Below are 14,339 nucleotides of genomic sequence, written 5' to 3'. Positions count from 1 at the left end.
CAGCCCTGAAAGTCATGTGACACTATAAAGTTGTTTACTGTCAGAGTCAATGTTCAGATACAAACTGCAGCATTTTCCTGACTCACTATTAGTTCTTGCTCACAGAAGTTGAAAATATAAAAAATAAAACAATATTTCACATCCCTGTCTGAAATAACTCCCAACCAACCCCCAAAAACCCCAGAACCACACTCCCCATACCAACACCAGTAGATTCCATGGTAAATCTGCACAGGGTTTAATGGTTTTATTTTTTAACTTTTACTCTTGAAAAGAGAAGTGATACACTCATTATGTTACCACACAGACAGAGCAGTATACATGCCATTCCCTTCCAAGTATACTGTTTGACATCAGCAATTCTGACCTATTGTAAAGGATTGCGTAACTGGCGGCAGGGAAGTCAGGTGCAGGAGAGCAGAAATGGGTAGCAAACAGAACCCTTTATTGAGGAGAACAAAACACGGTACTAAGAAAAACTAAACACACACGGGTTACAATAACCCGGCGCAAACCAGCCTGGAGTACACATGCATTTACATATAACAATTCCACACACAGACATGGGGGGAAACAGAGGATTATATGCAAGACGAGTAATGAGGGAATAAAAACCAGGTGTGCGGGAAAACAAGACAAAACAAATGGAATCGGTGATCGGTGGATCGGCGATGGCTAAAAGACCGGTGACATCGACGCCGCCCGAACAAGGAGAGGGACCGACCTCTGCGGAAGTCGTGACACCTATCTAGTACAATGTCATGTCTTAACACAGCGTTTGTGAAAATTCTCTGGACATTGGCTAATGCTCATCAAAAAGTGAGCAACAAAAACTACACACAACCTTTGAATAAACATATTTGTAGTTTTTGTACTTCAGTGCTTGAGTCTTCAATATCTTGTTTACTGGAGGTGATGTCTATACTGTTTGATTGTAACATTCCAGACAGAGGAATGCAGACTGCATTTCCCCTGAGCCAAGAATGGGGTAAAGAGAGGAGTAGCCTGTCTGAGAACACTATTACAACCATCTGTATGACACGTGGGTTGTGAAAATATCATGCATATATAAAAAAAATGTATACTGTCATACATGCATATGAAGGTTAAATACACTGTTGCATGTTCATTTCTTTAATAAGACCAGTTATAATAAATACACTCATGGACTTCAACTGGCTTTAGTGTGGCAATTATTTTACTGTTTTTGTCAGATAAACAACCAGTACCACATCAACTCATCTGGACTTGATTTTGCCTCTCCCTCACGTTGTCGGCCCTACAACAGTCCACATGCTCTGTTTTAATGACCGACGTCTGGTTAGGGTAGATCTTCCTCAGTTTCACCATCCCACTCAGCTCCTTATTTTAGCACTTTGAGGCAACACCCACAATAAAAAGCCCCATAGGCCAAAAATCACAGGGGGTAAAAAAGCCACATTGTAACATCACTGAAGGCAGATCAGTACAGGTGCATCCAAGCTGGGACCGAGAGATTGAAAAACAGCTTCTATCTCAAGGCCATCAGACTGTTAAACAGCCATCACTAACATAGAGAGGCTCAAACACAGACTCAAATCTCTGGCCAATTTAATAAATGGACCTAATCATGGTATAACTAGTCACTTTAAATAACGCCACTTTAATAATGTTTACATATCCTACATTACTCATCTCATATGGATATACTGTATTCTATACCATCTACTGCATCTTGCATATGCCGCATGGCCATATCTCATCCATATATTTATATGTACATATTCTTCTTCATACCTTCAAATTTGTGTGTATAAGAAAGTTGTTGTGAATTTGTTAGATTACTGGTTAGATATTACTGCATTGTTGGAACTAGAAGCACAAGCGTTTCATTACACTCGCAGTAACATCTGCTAACCGTGTGTATGTGACCAATACAATTTGATTTGATTTGAAACAGTCTCATACACACAATTAGACGATCCTGCAATGTAGCCTACCTCTCATGTCCTCCTCCTTATTTGGCTCCAGTAATTTGTTGCCGACCAAACAAAATATTTCAGAATAGATGGTCATATAACTTTGTACATTTTTGTCAAACAATATGATTGTTAATCTTGGCAACCAAAATACATGGTCTCTCTCAATAGGTAAGACAACAAAATGTCACAACCAAATGAAACAAGCAAATGATTGATAGTTTTTCATTCATGGAGTGAAACACAAGTGAAGGACAATAAAGTAAAGGACAATGAAAACACTTGAATAGCACACAGTTTGTGGACACCAGGAAGAGCAGAAGTGATTGTAACAGAACAGCTAATGGTGATCAAAATAAACATCAAAATCAAATCAAATCATTAACTTGGGTCAAAACCAAGTTTTAAATAAATGTTGTGCCTGACTAACCCTGTTCTAAATGCATTGGGTCCTTAGAACTCCACCAAGACAAGTCTAGTCATGATGTGGGGAATAAGTGGAATGTTTCCACTTAAAGCAGCACCTGGGCTGCAGTTTGCCTTTGTTGTGGGCAGCCTGGCCTTCTGTTAACTCCACTGCAATGCCACGTCTCATGATAACATTCATGGAACGTGCAGGAAACAAGTTGCTCAGATGAGACATGAAAATTCACCAGTTTTCCTATGACTGGCACATTTATAACTAGCATCTAAGCTATTGGGTCGTTCCATGAAATGGGTGTCTTTTGCATCCCTTCGATATTTTAAGTAGAAATTGCACACCAAATGAATTTTAAAAGCATGTTATATAAGTGCCCTTTCGTATACACCAGATGGAGAATCTGTAAATGTAGTATTCACCTCTAAGAAGATTTTAACACACTTAATCTCAACATTTCTCCAAATTTCACAATCATTGTAAAGTCCTAGTTATTTGGTTGCTTTGACAAAGTAATTTCTGAAGATTATTGTTTATTTCATGTGATTAGTGATTCATTTACATCTGTCCATAATTTTAAGATCAACCCTGTTAAGTGAACTGAATTCTCATTTTAATGTGGTGAAACTACTTATTTCAATTTTTATTTTTTTTCTCCAGAAAATTAAACATCTAATAGTCAAATCATAGCCATTTTCTGGTGTTTTGTGGTGGAAAACAGAACGGGTTGAGCATAACACATCAACCATGTTACCCATAGATAGACAGGCTAGAATTGTTTTAACAATTACATTTTTTGGTGAAGGGTGCTCTTTATGAGAGAAGGATAAATTTAGGTGAAATCAAACAGGTTTTTGGGACCAACTTACACTTCTCAAACGGCACCGAATTGGTTGGAACGTCCCTATTGCTTTTCCTAATATCTGACTACGTATATAGAATCCCAAAGTGGTTCAATATTTGTTCTTCTTACCATAGATAAGGATTATCCTCTGTGTCTTGGCTTAGAGTGATTTCCATTGAGGGATGAGACTTTCACTGGATACTTGGTCCACAATTATTTTGTCAATGTCTTTTGTCAACTTCTGAGACAAATGCAACAGGGTAGGCCATGTAGGGATAAAACACATTTGAGTCTCCCTGCTCCAGCTCTAAGCTCTGTGTGTGAGTGTGTGCTGTTTATAGGTAGTGTGTGATGTTTATAGGTAGCCTATTTCATAAATGCTTGTGTTGTGTACTGCTCATGAATGTGTTATGTGGATTATGAATTAAGTTTTTATGTAGCCGCTCTTCAACTAAAGCGATACAGAACATGTTGAAGTATACTAGACATAACAAGTGAGCAGATGTTATGTGGGATAATTATTGTGTAATTAATTTCCTGAATGCCTTTACAAAATACAATTTAAAAAAAATAGTTTTCACTTGCAATTACAAAAAATGAACTACTCAACTCAATCAAAAATAATTAAGAGCAATTTGAATGCAAACTGATGCAGTTCATGATTTGAAAACATGCGCAGATAAGGCGCAGAGTTAACACACAATGGAGACAAGCTGTCACGATTTCCGCCGAAGTTGGTCCCTCTCCTTGTTCGGCGGTGCCAACCTTCTAGCCATCGCTGATCCTCTTTTCATTTTCCTTTGGTTTTGTCTTGTCTTGTATCACACCTGGTTCCAATCCCATTCATTACATGTTGTGTATTTGACACTCTGTTCCCCCTCATTGTCCTTGTCGGTGATTGTTTGTTTGTAAGCATTGTGCAATATATGTCTGGTGTGCGACGGGTTTTGTTCCCACTTGTTTAATTTAGTATATTTTGGTTTTTGGAGTTTTTGAGCACTTATTTAACTGCTCCGTTTATACCAAGTTCGATCTCCTGCGCCTGACTTCCCTGCCACCAGCACACACCCGTACACAAGTGTTGACATGCGCAGCACAGTTAGCTTTATTTAACTTTTTTGACCGACTGTGCTTTGAAGTTACTGAGATGAATCAAAGAATTTTGAATAGACTGAGATTCCTTGATGTTCACTCAAATCCATCCTCATTGTTTGACCTGGACACCATTATTTCAGGTTCCATCATCACATTCCATCATCACATGAGTTTGAGGGACATTATGCAGCGAGAAGAAATTACTCTGGAAAGCATAAAATGCCCAAAAAGTACAAAAATGTAGGGCTGTGCTAAAACAAGCACCGTGTTGGCTATAGCTTTGCTAGCCAGAGAGGTTTGGTTATGTTAATTGACTAAAATAATTGTCATGCAGACACATGGCTACTTACTAACACGTATGTTCTTAACATTTTGTGCCCCTCTCCTTTCTTCATAATAAAACTGTAGGCCTAAAGAAGCCCATCTTCTAGGTAGCTCGAGACAAGTTGGAGTGGTGACAATTTCAATGCATGCGAAGCCTGGATCTAAACAGAATGCGATTACAGCTGCACACATTGTTTATGAGCCAAACAAATGGAAAATAAGTTCTGCTAGTAAAGACTAATTGAGTATTTTGTATATAGATACTGTATAAAACTAGATGGTAACTTTACAAGTAAAGTTGGTGGGGCTAGCAAAAGCTCTTTAAACGTTTGTGGTACTGAAAGAAGTGTAAAAATGTAATTTTTATTTCCCATTAAAGGCCAGTAGATTTGGTCAGAAGTTGTGGTAGTAGTGGTCAGTAGTTATGTGGTTAAGTAGTTGTGGTCAAATGTTGTTTGGAAATGGTTAGTAGTTAAATGTGTGATCAGAAGTTGTGTGGTCAGAAGTTGTGTGGTTAGGGTCAATAGATATGGTCAGAAGTTGTGCGGTTGCGGTCAGAGGTTATGTGGTTGAGGTATGTAATTGTGTGGTTGTGTTCAGAAGTTGTGCGGTTGAGGTCAGAAGTTGTGTGGTTGGGGTCAATAGATATGGTTGAGGTCAGAAGTTGTGTGGTTGCTGTCAGAGGTTGTGCAGTTGAGGTATGTAATTGTGTGGCTGTGGATACTAGATGTGGTCAGAAGTTGTGCGGTTGAGGTCAGAAGTTGTGGTCAGTAGTTATGTGGTTCAGTAGTTGTGGTCAGTAGTAGTTTGGATATGGTCAGTAGTTAAATGTGTGATCAGAAGTTGTGTGGTTGTGGTATATAATTGTGTGGTTGTTGTCACAAGATATGTTAAGCAGTTGTGTGGTTGCTAGTATGTAATTGTGTGGTTGTCACTAGATATGGTAAGCAGTTGTGTGGTTGCTAGTATGTAATTGTGTGGTTGTTGTCACTAGATATGGTAAGCAGTTGTGTGGTTGCTAGTATGTAATTGTGTGGTTGTTGTCACTAGATATGGTAAGCAGTTGTGTGGTTGCTAGTATGCAATTGTGTGGTTGTTGTCACTAGATATGGTAAGCAGTTTTGTGGTTGCTAGTATGCAATTGTGTGGTTGTTGTCACTAGATATGGTAAGCAGTTTTGTGGTTGCTGTCAGAAGATGTGTAGTTGTGGTATATAATAGTGTTAGTGGTCAAATCGGCAGCTGTTTGGGTAAGTTTGAACAACACGTGGTAATGCAGTTACAAAAACAGCTGAACCGTAAGTTCTGTATTGAATATTTTGATTCTGCGCACAGCTATGAATAGCAGAGAAGGAAACGAATATCCCAAACCCTTTAACTTTTTGTCTAACTTGTTGCGGTAGTGGTCAAAATGGAGGTTGTTTGGATTAAAAACATTGAGAAATCCCATGTTAGCAGATGGGGGGACAAAAAAGACAACAAACAAATGTATAACGTAAAAAGTATAGCAGATATCAAAAAGTTGTGTACATGCAAATCAATCCAGGCCATTCCGCACGTTCTGAAGTTGGAACGGCGTAGGAGGAGTAGGCAGTGGAATAATCATTATAAGAAGAAGTATGTTTAATATCTAAACTGGGGCTGCTGCTAGCCCCACCAATAAGAATAAGTAGAGTTGAAGTCGGAAGTTTACATACACTTAGGTTGGAGTCATTAAAACTTGTTTTTCAACCACTCCACAAATTTCTTGTTAACAAACTATAATTTTGGCAAGTCGGTTAGGACATCTACTTTGTGCATGACACAAGTAATTTTTCAACAATTGTTTACAGACAGATTATTTCACTTATAATTCAGTCTATCACAATTCCAGTGTGTCAGAAGTTTACATAAACTAAGTTGACTGAGCCTTTAAACAGCTTGGAAAATTCAAGAAAATTATGTCATGTCTTTAGAAGCTTCTGATAGGCTAATTGACATCATTTGAGTCAATTGGAGGTGTACCTGTGGATGTATTTCAAGGGCTACCTTCAAACTCAGTGCCTCTTTGCTTGACATCATGGGAAAATCAAAAGAAATCAGCCAAGACCCCCCCCCCCCACAAAAAAAATTGTAGACCTCCACAAGTCTGGTTCATCCTTGGGAACAATTTCCAAATGCCTGAAGGTACCACGTTCATCTGTACAAACAATAGTATGCAAGTATAAACACCATGGGACCACACAGCCGTCAGGAAGGAGACGCCTTCTGTCTCTCAGAGATGAACGTACTTTGGTGCGAAAAGTGCAAATCAATCCCAGAACAACAGCAAAGGACCTTGTGAAGATGCTTGAGGAAACAGGTACAAAAGTATCTGTATCCACAGTAAAACATGTCCTATATCGACATAACCTGAAAGGCCGCTTAGCAAGGAAGAAGGCACTGCTCCAAAACTGCCATAAAAAAAGCCAGACTACGGTTTGCAACTGCACATGGGGACAAAGATCGTACTTTTTGGAGAAATGTCCTCTGGTCTGACGAAACAAAAATAGAACTGTTTGGCCATAATGACCATCATTATGTTTGGAGGAAAAAGGGGGAGGCTTGCAAGCTGAAGAACACACCCCACATCCCAACCGTGAAGCACGGGGGTGACAGCATCATGTTGTGGGGGTACATTGCTGCAGGAGGGACTGGTGCACTTCACAAAATAGATGACATCATGAGGGAGGAAAGTTATGTGGATATATTGAAGCAACATCTCAAGACATCAGTCAGGAAGTTAAAGCTTGGTCGCAAATTGGTCTTCCAAATGGACAATGACCCCAAGCATACTTCCAAAGTTGGAGCAAAATGGCTTAAGGACAACAAAGTCAAGGTATTGGAGTGGCCATCACAAAGCCCTGACCTCAATCCTATAGAAAATGTGTGGGCAGAACTGAAAAAGCGTGTGCGAGCAAGGAGTGCCAGTTACACCAGCTCTGTCAGGAGGAATGGGCCAAAATTCACCCAACTTATTGTGGGAAGCTTGTGGAAGGCAGACTGAAATGTTTGACCCAAGTTAAACAATTTAAAGGCAATGCTACCAAATACTAATTGAATGTATGTAAACTTCTGACCCACTGGGAATGTGATGAAAGAAAGAAAAGCGGAAATAAGTCATTCTCTCAACTATTATTCTGACATTCTTAAAATAAAGTGATGATCCTAACTGACCTAAGACAGGGCATTTTTACTAGGATTAAATGTCAGGAATTGTGAAAAACTGAGTTTAAATGTATTTGGCTAAGGTGTATGTAAACTTCTGACTTCAACTGTATGTCAAATACCTAAGCTGTGGCTGCTTAATAGTAACATAATATTCAGTGATGTCTATTTTGAGTATAATGAAGTCTGTTTCTTGTGATGTTTTCTGTCCTCAGATACAGATAGCTGTGAAAGCCTGTCTGCAGATGAAGAGGTCACAATGAAGAGCACTGGTTCTCAGTCCTGGTCCTGGGGACTCAAAGAGGTGCACAGTTTTGTTTTGCCTTAGCATTGCACAGCTGGTTCAAATGATCAACCCATCATCAAGCTTCAAGTGGTATTTATGTATTCATTTGTGATACTATCCTTGATATGATCCTGCTATTGTCACATGCTACACATTCACATGTGTGTGCACATGCATCTATCTATCAATTCATCTCTCTATCCATCTGTCTCTCATCTGCAGGTATGTTTTGATATGAGAGGATGCCAACCCATAGTCCCGTCATCGCCACCTCACCTGCTCTTAAGATAACCTTTGGGCCAACTGAGGGCCCAAGACTGGTTAAGAAACATCGCTAGAGACTCAATTATGTAATTGTGATGAACTGAAAGAATATTAGGGCAGCACTGTAATTCGTTAATCATATGCTGTCTTCCCTGCTCTTCTGTTCTTACCTCTTTCCCTTTCTGTCTTTTACACTCTTTCTCACACCTCTCCCCACCTCCTCTTTCTTCCTCTGTTTTTATAATGCACACCAGATGTGCATAGAAGTACGGATTGAAGTTGTATTTATAATATAATATTATAATTGTAATATTTATAATGCATGTATTATGTATTGATAACACTTGGATAATTAACTTTTTTCAATAAAGCATTTCACATTCTCTACTGGTTGAAATTAAGTCTCTCATTTGATTAAATACTACACCTATCCTGTGTCCTCAGATCAGTATAGATAAGGGAAATTAGATATTGAGATGAACTGGTTTTAGAGTATTTACATGATGCATAGGAAGTGTAGTGTACTATTTTTTGTTATTCTGTTTCTGTATATATGAATTACAAATCAGCCTTTAACTAGTTAAATCATGTTTCTAGTCTACTGCATAGTTACAATGTGTAACCATTGATATCCCAGGACCAGGATCGGTAAACACTGTTGAAGTGTATAATTGTAATACAGTACATACATGCAGACACAGCATCATTCAAAGACTAGAGTTTGATACTCCTGGTATAGGATATGACTGAAAAATAATGTCTCACAGACATTCATTCCTGAACCGCAGCTATATTTGCCAAGGTAGAGTACATGAGAATATATTCAATGTACAGTGCCTTGCGAAAGTATTCGGCCCCCTTGAACTTTGTGACCTTTTGCCACATTTCAGGCTTCAAACATAAAGATATAAAACTGTATTTTTTTTGTGAAGAATCAACAACAAGTGGGACACAATCATGAAGTGGAACGACATTTATTGGATATTTCAAACTTTTTTAACAAATCAAAAACTGAAAAATTGGGCGTGCAAAATTATTCAGCCCCTTTACTTTCAGTGCCGCAAACTCTCTCCAGAAGTTCAGTGAGGATCTCTGAATGATCCAATGTTGACCTAAATGACTAATGATGATAAATACAATCCACCTGTGTGTAATCAAGTCTCCGTATAAATGCACCTGCACTGTGATAGTCTCATGCAAAACAGGCAATCCCCTCAAACGTTTTATTTAAAAAATGGCAAAAAATGTAGCTCTGCCCCACCTGCCCTGAATGACCAGTCGCCACTGGTCTTTACATTAACTAACATATACATATACATATACATATACTGTACATATTTTGCATGATTTGTAATGATGTTTTATACAACCGGTGGGTCTAATCATGAATGCTGATTGGTTAAAAGCGCATTCCAGCCCGTGTCTATTCCACAAATTACCACCAGCTAAATCTATGATGTTAAAATGCCTATTTACTCTGTTCCATCTGACTACGCAACACACTGTTTTTTTTGTTTACATTTTTTTTAACCTTTATTTAACTAGGCAACCGAACCAATAGAATGAACGACCAGCCGGCTTGGGTAGCAACCCTAGATTTGTGTCGGGACTATATCTTGTGGAAGGATGAAATAGTATGAATAAATTCATCAAAATAAAGTTTAGACATTATCTCACATTTCAATAATTTTTTAAATATGTTGGTAACCCCTTGTATAAAAGTGATAATGCTCTCGAAGCCGGTGTTTGGAGGAAATAATGGCACGGTTTGCCGGCACTCGACTTCGTCTCGTTCCATGCCAAATTTTTCTCCAAACACGGGCTTCTCTGGCATTATCACTTAAATAATGACTTACATTTGCTTCCATCCTAGTATTTTTGTCAGCCATCTTTGCTGAAGAAAGTCTCCAGCGTTGGGTTGCGTAGCATCAAATTCGTCATGGGAACCACTCAATATAATTGGTCATTGCACAGGGGTCGCTGCTGATGATTTGCATGAAGCTGGGAAATGCTGAACTTTTTCACCGCCTCCCACACCACGTTCGAGCCGCCGAACAGTCCCCCGCCCACAACGCTTCTCACTGCTTTCCCTCCATTGAAAATTAATGGGAAGCGGTGCCGCTATTGCCACACCGTTAATGGATGAGGAGGTGGAGCTTGTGCGGTATAGCTCTAAGGTGCTGAGGTTGAAAAGAAGCAAAGTCGTTTTGGAGAAGGTCTGAGAGCTGTGTATGGACATCTCTGGAAGTTTCATGATTCCTACAGTATTTATACATACTGTGTTGCCCATTACAGAACAGTTTCAGGGATTTTAAATAAAATGCTGCATCATGGCCATATGTCTCTCTGCAAGGCTCCTGATCCTGAGAGAAGATTGTCAAGGTTACTAGAATCATCTAGAATGTTATTCTATGCTGTAGCATTAAGATTTCCCTTTGCTGGAATTAATTAAGGGGCCAAGCCCAAACCATGAAAAACAGCCCCAGACCATTATTCCTCCTCCAACAAACTATACAGTTGGCACTATGCATTTGGGCAGGTAGCGTGTTCCTGGTATCCGCCAAACCCAGATTCGTCCGTCGGACTGACAGATGGTGAAGCATGATTCATCACTCCAGAGAACGTATTTCCACTGTTCCAGCGTTCAATGGCGGTGAGGTTTACACACCTCCAGCCAATGCTTGGCATTGTGCAAGCTGATTTTAGGCTTGTGTGCGGCTGCTTGGCCATGGAAACTCTTTTAACGAAGCTCCCGACAAACAGTTATTGTGCTGATGTTGCTTCCAGAGGCAGTTTGGAACTAAGTAGTAAGTGTTGCAACCCAGGACAGATGATTTGTACGCTCTTCAGCACTCAGCGGCCCCAATCTGTGAGCTTGTGTGGCCTACCACTTCGTGGCTGAGTCATTGTTGATCCTAGACGTTTCCACATTACAATAACAGCACTTACAGTTGACTTGGGCAGCTCTAGTAGGGCAGAAATGTGATAAACTGACTTTTTGGAAAGGTGGCATCCTATAATGGGGCCATGTTGAATGTCACTGAGCTCTTCAGTATGGGCCATTCTACGGCTAATGTTTGTCTATGGAGATTGCTTGGCTGTGTGTTCAAATTTGATACACCTGTCAGCAATGGGTGTGGATAAATAGCCAAGTCTACTAATTTGAAGGGGTATCCACATACTTTTGGTCATGTAGTGCAGCTTAGATCCTTGTGCCTTCTTTTGTTTTGCATGCTTTTTGTTGGCCATAAAATGTATGTTATGTTTATTTTCTTGGACCTCATGTAGGTATTTATTTCTGTATCGAATTGCTGTAGTTGTGGTAAATGAAATGACTGAAAGTCAATTACATTTTGACAATGGAAATGAAAATGTCAATGACGTCTGTGACTCCACCGGCCCTGTGGTGTGACAACGGGACAAGGCTATTGGCCTGAAACCTGTGCTTTTAATCATGCTGTGTGGATGAATGTTTGCTTCCCAGCAGGAATTACTCCAAAAAGTAGCCTTTATTCTGAATGACACTTTAGCCATTACTAATGTAAATGGTACTTAGCCTAACATAAAATATGTAAATAATTTACCATCCAGCACAAGAGTACAAAATGTCACTTCTATGATCGCTTTAGTGTTGTTTGGATCCTAGATTGCCAATGAAATTTTTATAATCTGATTATAATCCCCATTACAGATAATCCATTACTACCCAACCTGCTCAGCTCCAGAAGACCCAAGTAAGGGCCTCCAGCCCTCTCGGAAGCGGAGAAGCTTGCCCACGTGCAGGCTCTCCATACCCAGGGTCTCCCTCATCATGCTGGGCTCAACTGTGTACAACAGATCCCCGTCAATCTGCTCCCTCTCGAAGGCCTGGCAGTACTGGTCCAAGTTGAGCAGTCGCAGGCAGGAGCACACCTGTGCCACACTCAGGTCCCGTAGATTAGAGGGCACCTCTGCTAAGGAGCAGAAGAGTGGATGCCATGAGCCGCCAGAGTAGAACTGGGAATTGTTCTCCAATGATGGAGAAAGGGGTGGAAGTTTGTGTCTAGCTATTTGTAAATGTTGTGGTTTAGGGGGTAGAGGTGGGGGTCTTGCTGCTTTTCTCTGTAAAGTAGGAGGCTCGGTTGTCTCAAAGTCAAGGTGCTGGTAGAGGTTGATTTCATCACCCTGGCTCTTCAGGCACATGTAGATTGGCTTCACCTCCATGTATTCGTGACACTTTTCAATCAACTCTTGCTTATTCAAAATGGTGATATCTGAAGAGGCAGACTAGGTTTGAGTTATTTTGAACATTTACATCTGTCAATGCCAATTAGGATATTTATGTGCCATAACATCACTAAAAAGAATAGTGAGGTCACAAAAATGTATGTTCTGATAGCACAATACAGGAGTCCCACAGGGATTTGTACTTGGTCCCCTCCATTTTACATTTCTGATTTCTCAAATGCAAGGAGACATGCAGACTCCTGCATCAATTCTTGCTTCATTGATAGTGTATGTTGACTATATGGCAAAATCAATTTCTCTAAAACTGAGAAAACCAGTTTAGTCCCTGCCTCTTCAACTGTGCCACGCTCACACCAAACAGGCATAGAAGTCTCCTTGTACATTATATTGGAAATCAGAACAAAATGAAAGAGGAATGAGTACAAATTCCTGTTTGACCCCTCTGGGTCTGCTGTAGTGTGGTGTACTGATGCTATTACTGATCCACACTTAGTAAATTGTCATCCACCATCACGTTCTAAGGTGAAGTATGTGGTCATTCACCAAAGGGAGGTGTAATGTAACAATATTTTTTTCATGCAGAGTGATGCGGTTTACCTTGAAAGATGAAAAGGTTCCTGAGGCCCAGTTCATCGATCTGCCCCCCCAATGTAGCACAGGCGTCCTCGAACTGGCCCTGATCGAGTCCCTCCAACCCCTCTGCCAGTGCAATACGCACCTCCTTCATATACATGGGCAGCACCAGAGGAGTGTGTCTGGAGAGGATTCCTGCATAACAACAACACATAATGAATAAGTTATTGGAGACTAAATCTGTCCTTCTCTTGGTCTCCATGCTAAACTGAATAGATGTATAGGTTACATATTTTCAAATGCAAAGTTCTCACTATTTGTGGTAAAAGGCTATATGACAAACATACATATTTGAGGTCACCATACAAATTACCTACTGTAACATTCAGAGCAGGTTTCAATGAATGATAAATCAGATTTCTTTAAAAATAATGCAATCGATGAATACCTTTGCTGCTGAAAGGAAACCCAATTAAGAGCTGCTCCTCATAGGTGCGTGTGATTGTCAGTGTGTCCAGCCTATGACCCCCTGACAGCCACGGCAGGACGAGTGGCGTTATTGGTTGGATGATCACTGGCAGTGGGTTGGACTCCAAAATAGCCTGAAGACTGATTGGTGGTCCTATGAGTGATTGCCAAAAAGACCCCGTTTGCAACGGTAACTAAGCTATCATCCTCAGAGTGGTTGATAAGAGGTTGTAGATTCACCTCACTTAACTGTGCGACTCACCTTCTCGTCTATCATTTCTGATTATGTAGAAGCCTACAGTGGAGATGGTGACAGGTAGGGACAGGACTTTCCCATGTTTGCTCTCAACCACTGCTCTCTGCTGGCAGAGCAGGGAGTGGACCATGATGTGCTTTGGAAAGTTGGGGTGGGAGGTGATAAAAACATAAACATGAGAGCTGCACTTCATTTTAAGCGGTAATAATACGTGACATGTTGAAAGTACCAAGCGGTCTGTTTAAACGACTAGCACACAGCTCAGACACCCATGCATACCCCACAAGACATGCCACCAGAGGTCTCTTCACAGTCCCCAAGTCCAAAACAGACTATGGGAGGCGCACAGTACTACATAGAGCCATGTCTGCATGGAACTCTATTCCACATAGGGTAACTGATGCAAGAAATAGAATCAGATACATTTCTTTAAAATATAAA

At 40.3% G+C, this 14,339-nt stretch overlaps 1 protein-coding gene across 1 annotated transcript; it reads right to left on the bottom strand.

Moving 5' to 3' along the window:
- Positions 1–11,521: 11,521 nt before the first annotated feature.
- Positions 11,522–13,357, bottom strand: LOC121840021 (GRB2-associated and regulator of MAPK protein 2-like). The gene is made up of 2 exons (XM_042301160.1): positions 13,199–13,357; positions 11,522–12,627 (listed from the first exon to the last, which is right to left on the bottom strand). Exons 1-2 carry the CDS (start codon positions 13,332–13,334, stop codon positions 12,077–12,079), a joined length of 687 nt encoding a protein of 228 aa, XP_042157094.1. The 5' UTR covers positions 13,335–13,357; the 3' UTR covers positions 11,522–12,076.
- Between the last annotated feature and the right edge of the window lie 982 nt (positions 13,358–14,339).

Source organism: Oncorhynchus tshawytscha, linkage group LG19 (assembly GCF_018296145.1).
Source record: "Oncorhynchus tshawytscha isolate Ot180627B linkage group LG19, Otsh_v2.0, whole genome shotgun sequence".
In the NCBI taxonomy this organism is placed as follows: domain Eukaryota; kingdom Metazoa; phylum Chordata; class Actinopteri; order Salmoniformes; family Salmonidae; genus Oncorhynchus; species Oncorhynchus tshawytscha.
This window is presented reverse-complemented; position numbering and strand designations above follow the sequence as displayed.

What these genes read in the sequence shown, in the direction of transcription:
- LOC121840021 (XM_042301160.1), bottom strand. Translation starts at nt 13,334, where the DNA reads ATGTATATGAAGGAGGTGCGTATTGCACTGGCAGAGGGGTTGGAGGGA. An exon ending in GAACCTTTTCATCTTTCAAG is followed by an intron (nt 12,628 to 13,198) that starts GTAAACCGCATC and finishes CTGCCTCTTCAG; the next exon opens with ATATCACCATTTTGAATAAG.